Here is a 13,856-nt window from a genome sequence, read left to right as displayed (position 1 = left end):
TTTAGTTTCGTTCCTGCTCTTTACCTCTCCCTGAAGGTCCTGCCTCAAAAATAATCCACGGATTGAATTCAGAAGTTCAAGAACGGCTAGTAGGGAGGGATATTTTTTAAACTAAAGATGTTATATGACATACAAACACATACAATTCGATAAATACTCTTTTTAGTTTTGATATTCTTTTTTAACTTCCTCTGAAGATCACGTTAGAAAATACTTGGCAATCAAATCATTACACAATGTGGGGCCCCGGAAACAATTATCTGAAAGACATAGCAATAAGACCAGATGGTGAAGTTCTCGGAAACAAAGATACATCATGAATGATTACGCGATGCTCTCTAGATGGGCGCTGCTTGTTTATTCATTGTGTTATTTCAACGACAATATACTTGGCAATCAAATCATTACGCAATTCGTGCTCCTGGAAACAATTATCTCAATGGCATAGCAGCAAGACCAGATGGTGACTTTCTCGGGAACAAATATCTCAATGGCCAGCAATAAAAAAGAATAACGCAATTAACTTGGCACAATACATTGATGCTTAGCGTAAGGTGGGAAGCGCCTTACGCTAAGCGCTTTACAAGTTTGTTTAGAATGTATTTCTAAGAACATAATAATATCAATTCTTTTACCATAGGAAATGTCTCACGTTCGATTCCTACATCAGACAAAATTTCATAATTTCATTGGAAAAAAAACTGCTTAGAGACTAAAAAAATGGGCTCTGGAAAATAAAACATGCCACCATATATAATTATAGTGAAGACATCGCCATCTATGACTTTAGTTAGGTAGATGACAGCACTGGGTAAATCGCCATTAAACCTTCTTCATGATCATAAACTTGCTATCTGGCCCACCGGACTATTGCCCCCATACTACTAATAAGAAGCACATAATGTTCTTTCTTAGTATTTACTGGTTTTCAAAATTTTATTCTCATACACTTAGCGATAAAATAAAAGTTCAAAATAGGGATAAAATCCTTTTTAATAAACAGTGTATATAAATTCACGAAAATACCAGATATTTCGGTCACATATACAGTGACCGAAATATCCGGTATTTTTGTGTATTTCTATACACTGTCTATTAAAAAGGATTTTATCCCTATTTTGAACTTTTATTTTATCGTCATGGAAAGACAGTCTGGTATCCGAAATTATCTACGTCATACACTTAGATTAAAATAAGATTTTCAATTAAAAAGCTGCCGATTTAATCAAAAAATGTTAAGGACTTGTTGGCATTATGAGCCAACTGTTGATGAGAAATAAATACAAAACTAATGCAAAACGAAACAATTTGCATCTCCTCACTGTCATGCCTGAGGTTTGTGCCTCACATTAACGCATTTCTGCGACAATTGTTGAAAACCATTGGCTACACTGCTCTCAGAAGGAAAACCAGCGGGGCAATGTATTTTTAATGATACTATTGATCCTCGTAATCTTTACTACCGTGGTGATTCTCCACTTGAGAAACGCCGTTAACTTGCGATCGTTATGATACAGCTTAGGACTACATGGAGGTGTCCAACGTAAAACAGGTAAATATAAGTTCTATTTTAGAATTTAGCATTTCTAGATGATTAAAAGTTGTTGTACTGAAACTGAAAAAGCTGAATTTTCTTTATTGAAGAGTTTCTGAAGAAGAGTGTTTGCGGAGCTTCTTTTTAGAAGACATCAGAACATAAAACAAATCTATTAAACAAGAAAAACAAATGGTGGCCTTTATCAAAACAGATAAAAAAAACTGATTAACAATTGTTACTTTTTCCGGAAGCAAAAAAAAAAAAAATGATTCACTCGGAGAAAGGATCAGAGACTACGTTAGGACAACTTTACGACGGTTACAGTTAGGACAAAACAAAAAGCTAAATTAAAAAGCCCTTACCTCCTACAGATAAAAAGCGCATTAATCAGCAGTTGTCAGGTTGGGCCAATACCATAAAAAAGAAAACAAGCTTTGTTAATAAGGCATACAAATTAGAATAGCTCAAATAGGCTTTTGAATGAGAATTGAAAGTAAAAACGAGAAAATGCCCTAAAATACGAGACTTCACTGCAGACCTAAGAGCAAAAGATGCATCACAAAAGGCTTGGACATTTTAGTGAAGGGTATCAGCTATGCTTATTTCAAATTGTCGACTTTTATTCGAGGTCTTATATCATACATATAAGGCAGGGTTCACATCTTGTGGTGCCCCTAGGTTATCGCAATTTTGGAGCCCCCTCATGAAGAGCAACTGTTCCCTGGGAATACTTCCATGTTCACTGACTTTTTATTTAAAGTTAGAGCTTATTTAAGTCAAGTGCAGTCCAAATTTTTTGAAAATTTAACTTGCTCGTATTAGTTTAGAATTTATTGTAGCCTATCTAGTAAACTATGATTTGGTCCCCCAAAGCTCAAACGTTCCCTCACTGCTGTCCTCTACTGCCCTATTTGGTAATACGACCTCTCACACAGTTAAGTACTTCCCTATTAGATATTAAAGTATGGTTTTACTTAAATTGTTCTTCTATGTATATAAAGTGAATTTAAGCAAACTTTTGGCCCTTTTTATTTTCATAAAGCCGTCTACTGCTCATGACTCGTTTCCTCACACTTTTCTGATAATTTTATGAAATTTCTGGACGAAAGAGTTTGTTTCCCAAATAACAGCACAGTCAATTAAATCTTTAAAATTTTCAAGATCTAAAAAGAGAGAAATGTAATTTATGATTAGTACAGAAATACTTATGATTTCTAAATTATGATATAAATTATGATTAGTACAGAAGATACGAACATAATAGAAATGAAATGGCTTTATACTCTTTTTCGAAAACTAGAGAAAAAATTGCCTCAACCAACCCCCTTCCAAGAATATAAGCACTTTAATCACCATTACTTTCTCCCCCATTTCGCAAAACTATATTGAGCAAGACACATAGTAATTTTTCTTTTTTAAGACAATTCTGTAAGTTCGGCTCTGACGTTTTCACCTAACATGTGCCGCATCCTATGACAGCAGTTGTTTTCCTAATTAGAAATAAAGTTAAGTGTCTAGACTTTTTGAAATTTTCATAAAAAGAAAACAACAACGCAATATTAGGATATATCCCTCACGCATATACATAGCCCTCACAGTATACATAGGTTAGTTAGCTTTACATAAAAACAAGGGCGGTTAAAACCTGGTTAAAAGTATCAGTAAATTTCCTTCTCTTGTTAAGTGATTCTATGTGGTTTGCAGTTTACAAGTTAAAAGCAAAATAGCATAAGCCTAAACTCTGGTCATATCGCTTTTTTGTAACATCAGAAGCAGCATATCAAAAGAAGCATTAATTAAAAGTACTAAGTACATTCTTCACAGCCGTTACGACTTGCGTCGAAAACACCGATTCTGAAATGGGCCAAGTACAAACTCAAAAAGATACCTTGGTTCTGCCTTAGAAATAAACAAGCTCATTAAGTCACAATCCGTTAGAATTTCCCACTAAACGTGCAAAATAATAACAATAATATACTCCCACTATAACAAAATCAAAACCAATAATGGAAATGACGTCACCATTTGCGTAGCTGGTAGAGAACTATTAGCCTTCTTCTAAAATAGTAAATTTCGCAGCACTTACTGATAAACCACTAGCATTGGCAAAATGTTAATTAACGGTTATATGAGTTGTTAGCCCCATTTAATAGATATAAATTCAAAAGAGACAACAAACTTGCTTCATATCATTGTTACAGCGATAGCTACAACCTCGAAAAGAACTAATCCATTAACCTGCAATTAAAAACGCACCATAAAAAAAGACTACGGAGTAAATATTAGAATTTGTTGCTGATTCAGGAATGGTAGCTATTATCTCGATTAGCCTTAATAGTGAAATGTTATTTTGAAAACCAATTTAAAGGAATTTCGAAAAATACCCTGAAAACCCTCGAAAATGGCATTGGATTTCAATAAAATATATATACCCCCCTGGCTCGAACAGCAAGGAAATTCCCATTTTTGCATGGGTAGCAATGATTTTTCATATGTTTTTCTTTTTTTTCGTTGCCGCTAGCTGGGAATTGGTACATCATAGAATGTTATCTAAGAGCTCATATTCAAGTAAGTTGCAATATCTAGGTGGTTTTTTTTTTATGTAGCAAAACATAATATTTAACATATAATACGATTTTTTTCCAAACAGCATCTTCATATGTAAGATGATTTAATACACGTATATTTTAACAAGAGATGAAATAACACACGTGTCTTTTAAAAATTATTTTCCTGGGGTATAGAATAAGAAACGGTTGACCATATATATTTATTCTCAACAGACGAGCGAATGTCTAAGAGAGGGTGTGGATCCGGTACCTCTGAGCACCTCCCATATCCTATTTAGCTGACCAGGCTCTACTGCACAATTATATAACAAGTGACCATAGTCATACGGCTAGTTCAGTATTAAAATTCAAAATAAAAAAAGTCTCAACGATATTCAATTTGGCTGCTGATAATAGTTTTAGGAGTAGTTGTAGCTATTTTGTAACTTTTAGTTCAGTGGGTTGTAATACCTTTGCCGGGGAGCATTTAGTCTTTTCACTACAAAACAAAGACCAATCATCAGATTGAACTTGGCATATTTTCCTATCCTGAATATCGTATGGAACTCAAATCTGAAAATTTCCAGCGCATTTTTACACCCTTGGCTAGTGTCAAATTACTTCATGAGTTTTCTCACATTGTTGTTAAGAAAGAAACACCGCTCATGTGGCGGTGTAATGTGCCATGACACAGTATTACCCATAGGCTTGTTAAAATATGCATAAATAATTGAAAGAAAATTAATCTAATAATAATTTCGAGAAGGAGTAAAGAGAGACAGTGAGCAACCCCTTCTATATCTCTTAAAAATTAAACTTTGGGTCTGATTTTACTAAAAAAAAACTTTTCTTTCAAAATATTTCTACCTTTGCTTTCGATTTTCTAGTCTTTTTTCGGGATAACAATATTAAATGTTTACTTTATCAGGTATTCTCACCTTTCCTGTAATATCTTTGGCACTGCGTTGCTCAAAAAGATATTCCAGCTTCTGAGTGTCTATAAGAATTGGATTGAGATCTTCCCATATTGTATTGCCATCTCGAGCCTCTTTCCAAAACAGCTTGACAGTTTTCTTAGTCTTCTTTGGCAGCTAGACATTAAACAGAGTAAGGTTTTACTAGCTAGCATGAATAGGATAGGTATCTATAAGAATTTTTCCTGTGTCCACATCTCAACAATTCTCAATCAGGAGTAGCAGTAGCTTAAGGACCGTTTTTGTTATGTCTCTGGCCAAACAAAATAATTAACAATTTATCAGCTTTAATAGCACACACGTTATCAGGTTTATGGCGCGGCTAAAAGCTCAGTTCCAAAAAGTTCTCCGATTAAAAAATAAAAACTGGTTGCTAAATTATTCTCGAGGGACATCCAATTTTGAACCAAAAGATGTGCTACTGTTACAAAATTAAACTAATGAATTCTGCATAGCTTTTAGACTTTTTTCCTCGGCAGTTCAGCCAATACCCAAGTAGAATATCAAGGATGGCTCTCTTCCCCCTACCCCACTCTAGAAAAGAGTGAAACTTTCAGCTAATGAACTAATTTAGAACTTTGAACTAATGCAGACGATTTCCTTTTTTATTACTACAAATATTATAGCCATGAATTTGAGCCAAATACAGTCTTCATGAATAACTGGGTACTACCAACTTGGACATCGGAAACCACTCGACTCATTTCATTCTTTCCATTACACAGATAGCAATGCTGTTGTGATATGTTAAATCAATCTAGCAATATATTGGAAGTGACAAAACGTATATTGTTATACACTTTTATATACGTACAAAAGGTAGAAACGTATATACATGCAAACATACGTTCAAAACGTATATTTTTAATGTACGTATATAATATGATAATGTACGTATAATTGCCATACAATATACGTACAAACCCTATATTTTATCCCTGAGGATAGACTGGAGCAAGAACAACGGATGTATAATAGTATCAACACCAATACAGTAATGCCAATTCTGTGCTTACGTTACTAACAAAAAAAAAGGAATAATAACAAAAAAGAATCCTGTAAATTTTGGATTCTGACGACAAATGTCTCTCTGAAATACCTAGAACCATACAGGAATTGTAATAAGCAAACTTGAGACCCACACCTACATATGACGGGGGGGGGACTGAAATTATTTTTTCAGCCCATTTTTGGAGAGATCTAAAACTACACCTCTTACATATTTTGACATTCCCCGCCCCCCCCCCCCCTATAAAAAGCCCTCTATCCATCATTGGCCAGAACAATGCACAACATTGTCAAGTGCATCTATAATCCTGATTGAAAACCGATAAAATCTCTTGACGGAGGTCACATGTCAAGCCTCTTGTAAGAGGAAGCAGAAAAAAATAAATCAAAGATGATTGCCTCAGAAAAGGCCAAATAGTCTATTTGACAATTGCTAAACTTAATTACTTTTTCTGACAAGATCTTCAAAATAATCCCACCAACATGAGGAAGAGTGAACATTAACCCGAAGTATTACAAGCATATTAAATATATGTTCTTCACTTCATGATCTAATATTGAGTTTCTTTTCTTTTTGTTTCTGATTTCTTTCCTTCGTTTTTAATTTTGATATTTGACTTCTTTCTTATCTAGCTTTTTCGTTACAGAATTCTGCATTTAGTGTATATTCCCTATTTTCTTCATTTTTTAGAATTTTTTTGTTTTGTTAATTGTATTTGTGGCGTTTTATCACAGTATTCATAGGTGTCAAGCAAGTTAAGCAAGTTATTGAAGATACACATGGTGATGAAATCATATCATATAACCGGATTTTGAATTTTAACGAAAAATAAATAAAGTCAGAAAGAACTGGAATGAAATGAGCCTCCTAATAATCTTTGATGCTACAAACTTAACAGAGAACTCCAGAAATAACTAAAATTGAGGTGAAAAATATAGATCTTAGATTTCATGTGATTAAAGGTGTGACAAACACTAAAATGAGACAGTGAAATTTTCAGGCATAACGTGTTAAAACTTTTAAAAATTACATATTGGAATTTAATATATATTTCAATAATTTTTTCAATAATATCTTTATAGCATTTTTTAAAATGGTTCCCTCATTTAATAAAGAGACGTGATGATCACTAGAAGCAAATACTGTGTCAAAAACCAATAAGCTCTTTTCTAAATTTAGTTTAGGGGTCTACCTAGTGATGAGTACCAAACTTTGCACAAACATTCCTAGAATTTTATTAAATTTTCCGCAAAATACACCTAAATTGTTGATTCATGTGTCCAGGGTTTTCTTAATTTTCCTGAGAATTTTTAGTAAAATCAGTCGAACAGGAGTTCACCACTAGGTAGATATCGAAAGCAAAATAGAAAGTATCAAAAATTACCTTGCATTCAAGATCTGTTGACACTGCATGTTCTTGACCCTTTACATGATTAAGCTTAACACCAAATACAGGAGGAGGCAGGAAACCTTTTGTAAGTGGAGGAGGAAACCCGCATGAAGCCATTGGAGGGCCAGGAGGAGGTAAACCACTCATCATTGGAGGAGGTGGGGGAGGAATTCCATTCATCAGGCCTTTACATAGTGGATCAATATCATCTTCGTCTTTTAGCTCAGTAAAGTCTAAATCACAGATTTGTAAAGGCCTATTCAAGGACCTCACTAGCTCTTCCCAATGTAGTTCATTCTCTGATTTTTTCTGCTCAACTTTCACTTGGGGTTCAGATTTGAGATCGTTTCTCGATTTAGACTTAGTAAGACCCTCTTTAGCTTTACTAATTATTCCACTTAGATCGCCAATCCTCCCTAGCTTCTCTTCACTGGGACTATTTAAAATAGAGTGTCCCATTTTTAGCTTTTCAGTAATATCTTTCACAGACATTTCTCGACTGACTTCAATCGGCCTTTTAACTCCATCTTCTTCGACTAGTCCTTGCACTGATAATAAATTGGTTTTTGATGGAAGCTTTTTAACTGGAACATTAGGGGTTTCAACAGATAGCGATATTGATATTGGAGAGTCACGTTCATTTATCTCTTGTTGCCCTCTACTTTCATGAGAGGTGGTTGAATCTATAAGGAAATAATTAGTTTGTAACCGACATTGATGCGTTGTAATTATACAAAATAAATCCTATCATAAAGACTGCGGTAGAATATTGAGATTTAACCTTAACTACATCTCAAAAGGAATCTGACTTATTTCGAGAATGGGGGGGGGGCAGTCGAAAAAGTAAAAATTATTAAGAGAATTTAAAAAATTGAACATTAAATAATACTTTCCAGAAAAAGAGCAGAGGGTCAGGTTGGGTGATAGAGAGACGTAAAGATCCCCCTAGAATTTCTTAAGCTATCCAAGTATGACATGCAAGTATACAAGCATACTATCCCTGTATACTTCGCAATTCTAGCTTCACTAGAGAGTTCGAGACAGCAAAGTAAAGATAAAAACATTATTTAAGTAGCTTTTTCTTTTTATAACTTAAGAGAAGTATTTTTTTTCATTATCAAATTGATCTTTCAATAAAGTTCCTTTAAAGTATAAAAAAGTTAAAAATGAATAAAATCGATTATAAGAAATAAGTGGGTAATATGAACATGAAATATGAATTACATGGTCCCAACTCGGCAAAATGACATAATTTTGCTAATTGATATAAATTCAAAATAGTTAAGAATAAACTCGAGTTGACTGAATCATTTTAATAATTTTCTAAACGCAAAGCAAGTGCATTTTGTTTTTCACGATTAGCTCAATAGCCTGTGAAAAAAAATTACCATTTAAGCTATCATACCCCAGTAATAGTAAATTCTCCCGCACAAGCATTGCTTCAGGGAATCGATGATGTATATATATTTTTTTTTTTTAAATAAACCCAATGTTACTTAAAAAAAAAAAAATAGCTTTAGCTTCCGCATATTTGTATATTTTTTTTATATAGAAATAAGATATATAGGTTAATGAGATTCATGCAGTTTATGATACAGCAGTAAATTTAAATTCAATGTTTTATAATCTAAACGACAGAGAGATGCATGCTCTATATTAAAGTCTGTGGTACATCCAGGGAGAAGGATCTAGGGTTATCCCTCTTCTCGTCGATTGGGCTTATCCCCCATATTGTTTTTTTTTTAATTTTAAACTCACAAAATTCGTACAAGTGAACAAAATTCCCTATATTGGCAGACGCAAGAGCTGTATTTACTCTTTATATTTTTCTTAGTCGTGACAAAAAAGTTGAAGATACAATTACGATATAGAATGGGCTTACCTGGAGTTTCTTTTTCAAACAAAAAAAACTGACTACCCTCTAAAACATTCAAATGAAATTAAAATTTTGTTTACTATAAATGCTAGTACAAGAATCAATTAAATATTGTCTTTAATTTATATTTATGAACTTCTACACCTAAATACTTCCAGGAACAAATAAGCTTTCTGTTCCAAAAAGGGTAATCAAAACGTGTATTGCCATAAAGTAGAGAAAATACCCGCACTAGCTAAAGATGTCTGTCTTCAGATGAGACGATCCATACGGAATGTATAACCTCCGAAAAGCTGTTACGAATTGTTTCCAGCATCGATGGTTATCCGTCCCGCTGTATCGATTGATGAATAAAGGAAACCCTTTTTGTTTAGTCCTGTTCAAAACACAGCATATACAAATTACTTTTGACATAAACCCGTAGCACCATATTACAATTGTCTGAAAATTGTTAAGCATAAGAGATGCATTATGATCTTAAAGGGCCAAGAACAGGACGAAGTTGTGCTACAGTTTAAAAAAAAAAACTTTACTGGAGAATATATATCTGGATTTATAAGGTTTAAATTACCACTAAAACACCTTTTTAAAACAAACTTAAGTTTTAAAATCCATCACTGATTCCAGTAAAACTTTACTGGGGAATACTACTACTACTACTACTAACAACTCACCGCAGCACCAAGCCGCCTGAGGTTAACACAGCTACGCACGATCCTCCTCCACCCCAATCTATTCAAAGCCTCCCTTTTTACACCCGCCCACGAAGTTCCCATTTCCTTTAAATCTTTCTTTATGACGTCCTCCCACCCCAGACGGGGAATATATATCTGGATTTATAAGGTTTAAACTACCACTAAAACACCTGGTAAAAACAACTTAAGTTTTAAAAGCCATTACTGTTTCCAGTATCACTATAAGGAACTAGAAGAAACAAAAAGCAAAACTCCTTCAAAAGTATCACTAGGTGCACTCACATAAACAACCACCAGAAAAGAGTATTAACCTCTTTTTAAAAGACTTAAGATAATTAAAGGATTAGAAAGATAATTATATGCTTTCACAACGCCGTAATAGCTAACTATACCAAATAGTACATATCATCCTTGATGAATTAGCAAACCATAGTGTTTTAGTTTTTGTTGCACCAATACAACGCAAATACGAGGGTTTGTTTTTCCATCATAAGTCTTGCATATTTTGTGAAAGCTACTTCAATGCAATTACAGAATTTATTCTCTTCTATAATTCTATTTTGTTAAATGTCAATTGTGAAATTGTTTCTTTAAGAATTTTCACTTTTAAGCATACTAAGGAATAATAGACCAAAATAAAAATTAAATGAACCCTCGCTTGTAAGTAAATCTCATTTAGGAGTCCTCATCTGAAAATTTTCAGATGAGTAAGAGATATTGTAAACATGTAGCCTGAAACAAAAAAAAAAAATCCAAAAAATGAGAAAAAATGAAAAGGAATTTCTTTTCTCTTTATTTGTTGCGAATATTTTGAAAGACGCATCTTTTCCATTTGCGACCGCTCGTTGTTTTTTTGAAAAATAAAAAAGAGAAAACAAAATTTACCATCTGTTAGACTTGATTCGCCATCTGACCCGAGCCGTAAGCTCTGTTCGAGGAGAAAAGTACGCTGTCTGTCTGCTCTCTGGCGTCGCCGTCTTAAAAGAGGTGGTTCTGGGAAGAATACATGCTGTCATGCACACAACAAAGACAATAGTTCATGATACAGATTATTTAGACTAAGAAGATTTGCAAAAGGCTATTTTCTTTCCTGAAAATTTTGTCTTGGAACTCACAGTTGGCGGGCATAATTGTTAGTTTTAAAGACAATTCAAGATATATATTGGTTAAAATATATTGATTATATGTTAAGGAGAAATTGCAAGTCATCAACGTCGTGTCCAAAACAGATGGGTGTATCTCACAATTCCCGTTGAAAACAAGACAGAAAGTAAAAAAAATTCATCTATTTCATGTTTAAACATTCGTTGCACGTACAGAGGCGAATTTATTTCATAAGGAATAGGAAAACCAGGCAATCGCACGGAGAAAATACATGTTGGAATATTTTTAGCTTGAGCTTTACTCAGCCTTACTCAGAAGAAAGCTTCAGCCACTTCCCCACTATCCAAAGATGGAACGCTTAAGTTGGTTCCACTTCGAGATGAGTCGGCTACTAGATAAAGCCGAGATTCACATTATTCGGGTGCCACAGAAGATGTTCCTAGGGTGGGGTGCTTTTCATTAAATCTTTGTATAATTGCCTTCTATTATATCAGTTCGGGGTAACGAACTGTAAATAAGGAACGACCCGGCTCAATAGTAAGAGTTAGTTCAGACGTTTAAGAATTCCCATTCTCCCTATCGGAATTCCAATAGGGAGTTTCGTAACTCCCATTCGGAGTCTGGCTATAAACTTCTCATTGGCTATAAAATTCTCCCTATAGGAAATCCCATGCGTTTTCCCCAAAAGTCTGAACTTACTCTAACCGAAACTCTAAAAAACGGTAAAACTCTAAGAAACTCTAAAAGTTTTGATACCAATAGATACATCAAAAGAATCGGATTCTTATGCTGATTCCAAATAATAAGTCTTATCAATTTTAGTCTTATCCATCAAAAGTTAAGTGCCTGGGAAAATTTGTTTTATTTTTGAAAAAAGGAAGAAACATCCTCTAAAAATCTTAGAAACTTAATGAAAACCACACCATCAGATTCAGCATATCAGAGAAACCTACTGTAGAGGCTTCAAGCTTCTATCTGCAAAAATGTGGAATTTTGTATTTTTTTCCAAAAGAAAGATCATGGATTTTTTCCCCCTAAGGGTGATTGTATCGACCAAGTGGTCCTAAAGTATCACGGAAGGACTCATTCGAACGGTGAGTTCTAGCGACCAAAAAAATGGAGGGCAACTAGGCCCCTCCCACGCTAATTTTCTTTCCAAAAGTCACCCGATCAAAATTTTGAGATAGCCATTTTGTTCAGCATGGTCGAAAAACATAATAACTATGTCTTTGAGGATGACTTAGTCCCCAACAGTCCCCGAAGGAAGGGCTGCAAGTTATGAACTTTGCACAATGTTTACATATAGTATTGGTTATTGGGAAGTATACAGACGTTTCCAGGTGGATTTTTTCTGGTAGGGGGGGGGGGGAGTCAGATGTTACGATGGATGATCTTTCCATGGAGGAAGTTTTCATGGGAGAAGAGGCATTACTATGAAGGAAGCACCAGATTTCCCAGCATTACTTAAAAAAAGATCAGAAATTATAGGCAGCGCAATAGTGCTGCCTAAGTAAAGAACGATATTGGCACAATGTATTGTTTATTTTTTTTTCTAGACCAGGGCACTTCGTATCGAAGGAGTTGTCGTAGAAACTTCAAAAAGGGCTCGATCGATTAGAAATTGAAATGGCTAGTGCCAGTCGAAAGTGATTGGAAGGCAACTAACACCCTTCTACGTCCACCATTTCCCCAAACACATCCAATCAAAATTTTTGAGATAGACATTTTGTTCAACGTAGTTGATTTCCAGGTTGAAATTATGTTATTGAGGAGGACACTCCCCTCCCCCCACAGCCCTCAGGGCAAGGGTTGTAAGTTATGTCCTGGGTACATATATGGTTTTTATAGACAGTCGTAGAAGCATCAAAAAGGGTTCATTCGATTGGAAATTCAAAGGGCTAGTGGCCATTTTAATAGTCGAAAGTGATTGGAGGGCAACTAACCCCCCTCTCATGCCCACAATTTCCCCAAACAAATTCAATCAAAATTTTGAGATGGACATTCTGTTCAACCTAGTTGAAAGATCTGGAAACTATGTTTTTGAGGAGGACACTTCCCCCACAGCCCTCAGGGTAAGGGTTATAAGTTATGCCCTGGGGGCCTATAAGGTTTTTATAGAAAGCGTTGCCATAGAAACTTCAAAAGGGGCTCATTCGATTGGAAATTCAAAGTTCTAGTGGACTTTTCAATAGTCAAAAGTGATTGGAGGGCAAATAACCCCCCCTCTCACACCCACCATTTCCCCAAACACATCCAGTCTAAATTTTGAGATAGACATTTTGTTCAACGTAGTTAAAAGGTCCTGAAATTATGTCTTTGAGGATGATACTTCCCCCCCCCCCCACAGCCCTCAGGGTAAGGGTTGTAAGTTATCCCCTGGGGGAATCTAAGGTTTTTATAGAAAGCGTTGTCGTAAAAACTTCAAAAAGCGCTCACTCGATTGGAAATTGAAAGGCCTCGTGTACTTTTTAATAGTTGTAAGTAATTGGAGGGCAGCTAACCCCCCTCGCACGCCCACCATTTCCCCAAACACATGCAATCAATATTTTGAGATATACAAAATGTTCAACGTAGTTAAAAGTTCTGGGAATTATGTCTTTGAGGATGATAACCCCCCTCAGAGCCCTCAGGGCAAGGGTTGTAAGTTATGCACCGGGGGCATATAAGGTTTTTATAGAAAATGTTGTCGTAGAAACTTCAAAAAAAGTTCATTTGATTGGAA

General features: G+C 34.9%; 1 protein-coding gene across 6 annotated transcripts in view; it reads right to left on the bottom strand.

Moving 5' to 3' along the window:
* LOC148947717 (uncharacterized) overlaps nucleotides 1-13,856 on the bottom strand; it is a 258,938-nt gene that overhangs the window by 60,636 nt on the left and 184,446 nt on the right. For 3 of the 6 annotated variants that reach the window (XM_089095392.1, XM_089095387.1, XM_089095388.1), the window contains exons 16-18: nucleotides 10,916-11,023; nucleotides 7,454-8,142; nucleotides 5,025-5,177 (exon numbers count right to left, since the gene is read on the bottom strand). In XM_089095392.1, the coding sequence (XP_088951518.1) occupies nucleotides 5,025-5,177; nucleotides 7,454-8,142; nucleotides 10,916-11,023 (950 nt within the window). Of the gene's footprint in view, nucleotides 1-5,023; nucleotides 5,178-7,453; nucleotides 8,143-10,915; nucleotides 11,024-13,856 lie in introns of all 6 variants that reach the window. The other 3 variants (XM_089095389.1, XM_089095391.1, XM_089095390.1) reach the window with 2 other exon arrangements.

Source organism: Artemia sp. Qi Xiang Cuo, chromosome 10, assembly GCF_049724085.1.
Source record: "Artemia sp. Qi Xiang Cuo chromosome 10, ASM4972408v1, whole genome shotgun sequence".
NCBI lineage: Eukaryota > Metazoa > Arthropoda > Branchiopoda > Anostraca > Artemiidae > Artemia > Artemia sp. Qi Xiang Cuo.
This window is presented reverse-complemented; position numbering and strand designations above follow the sequence as displayed.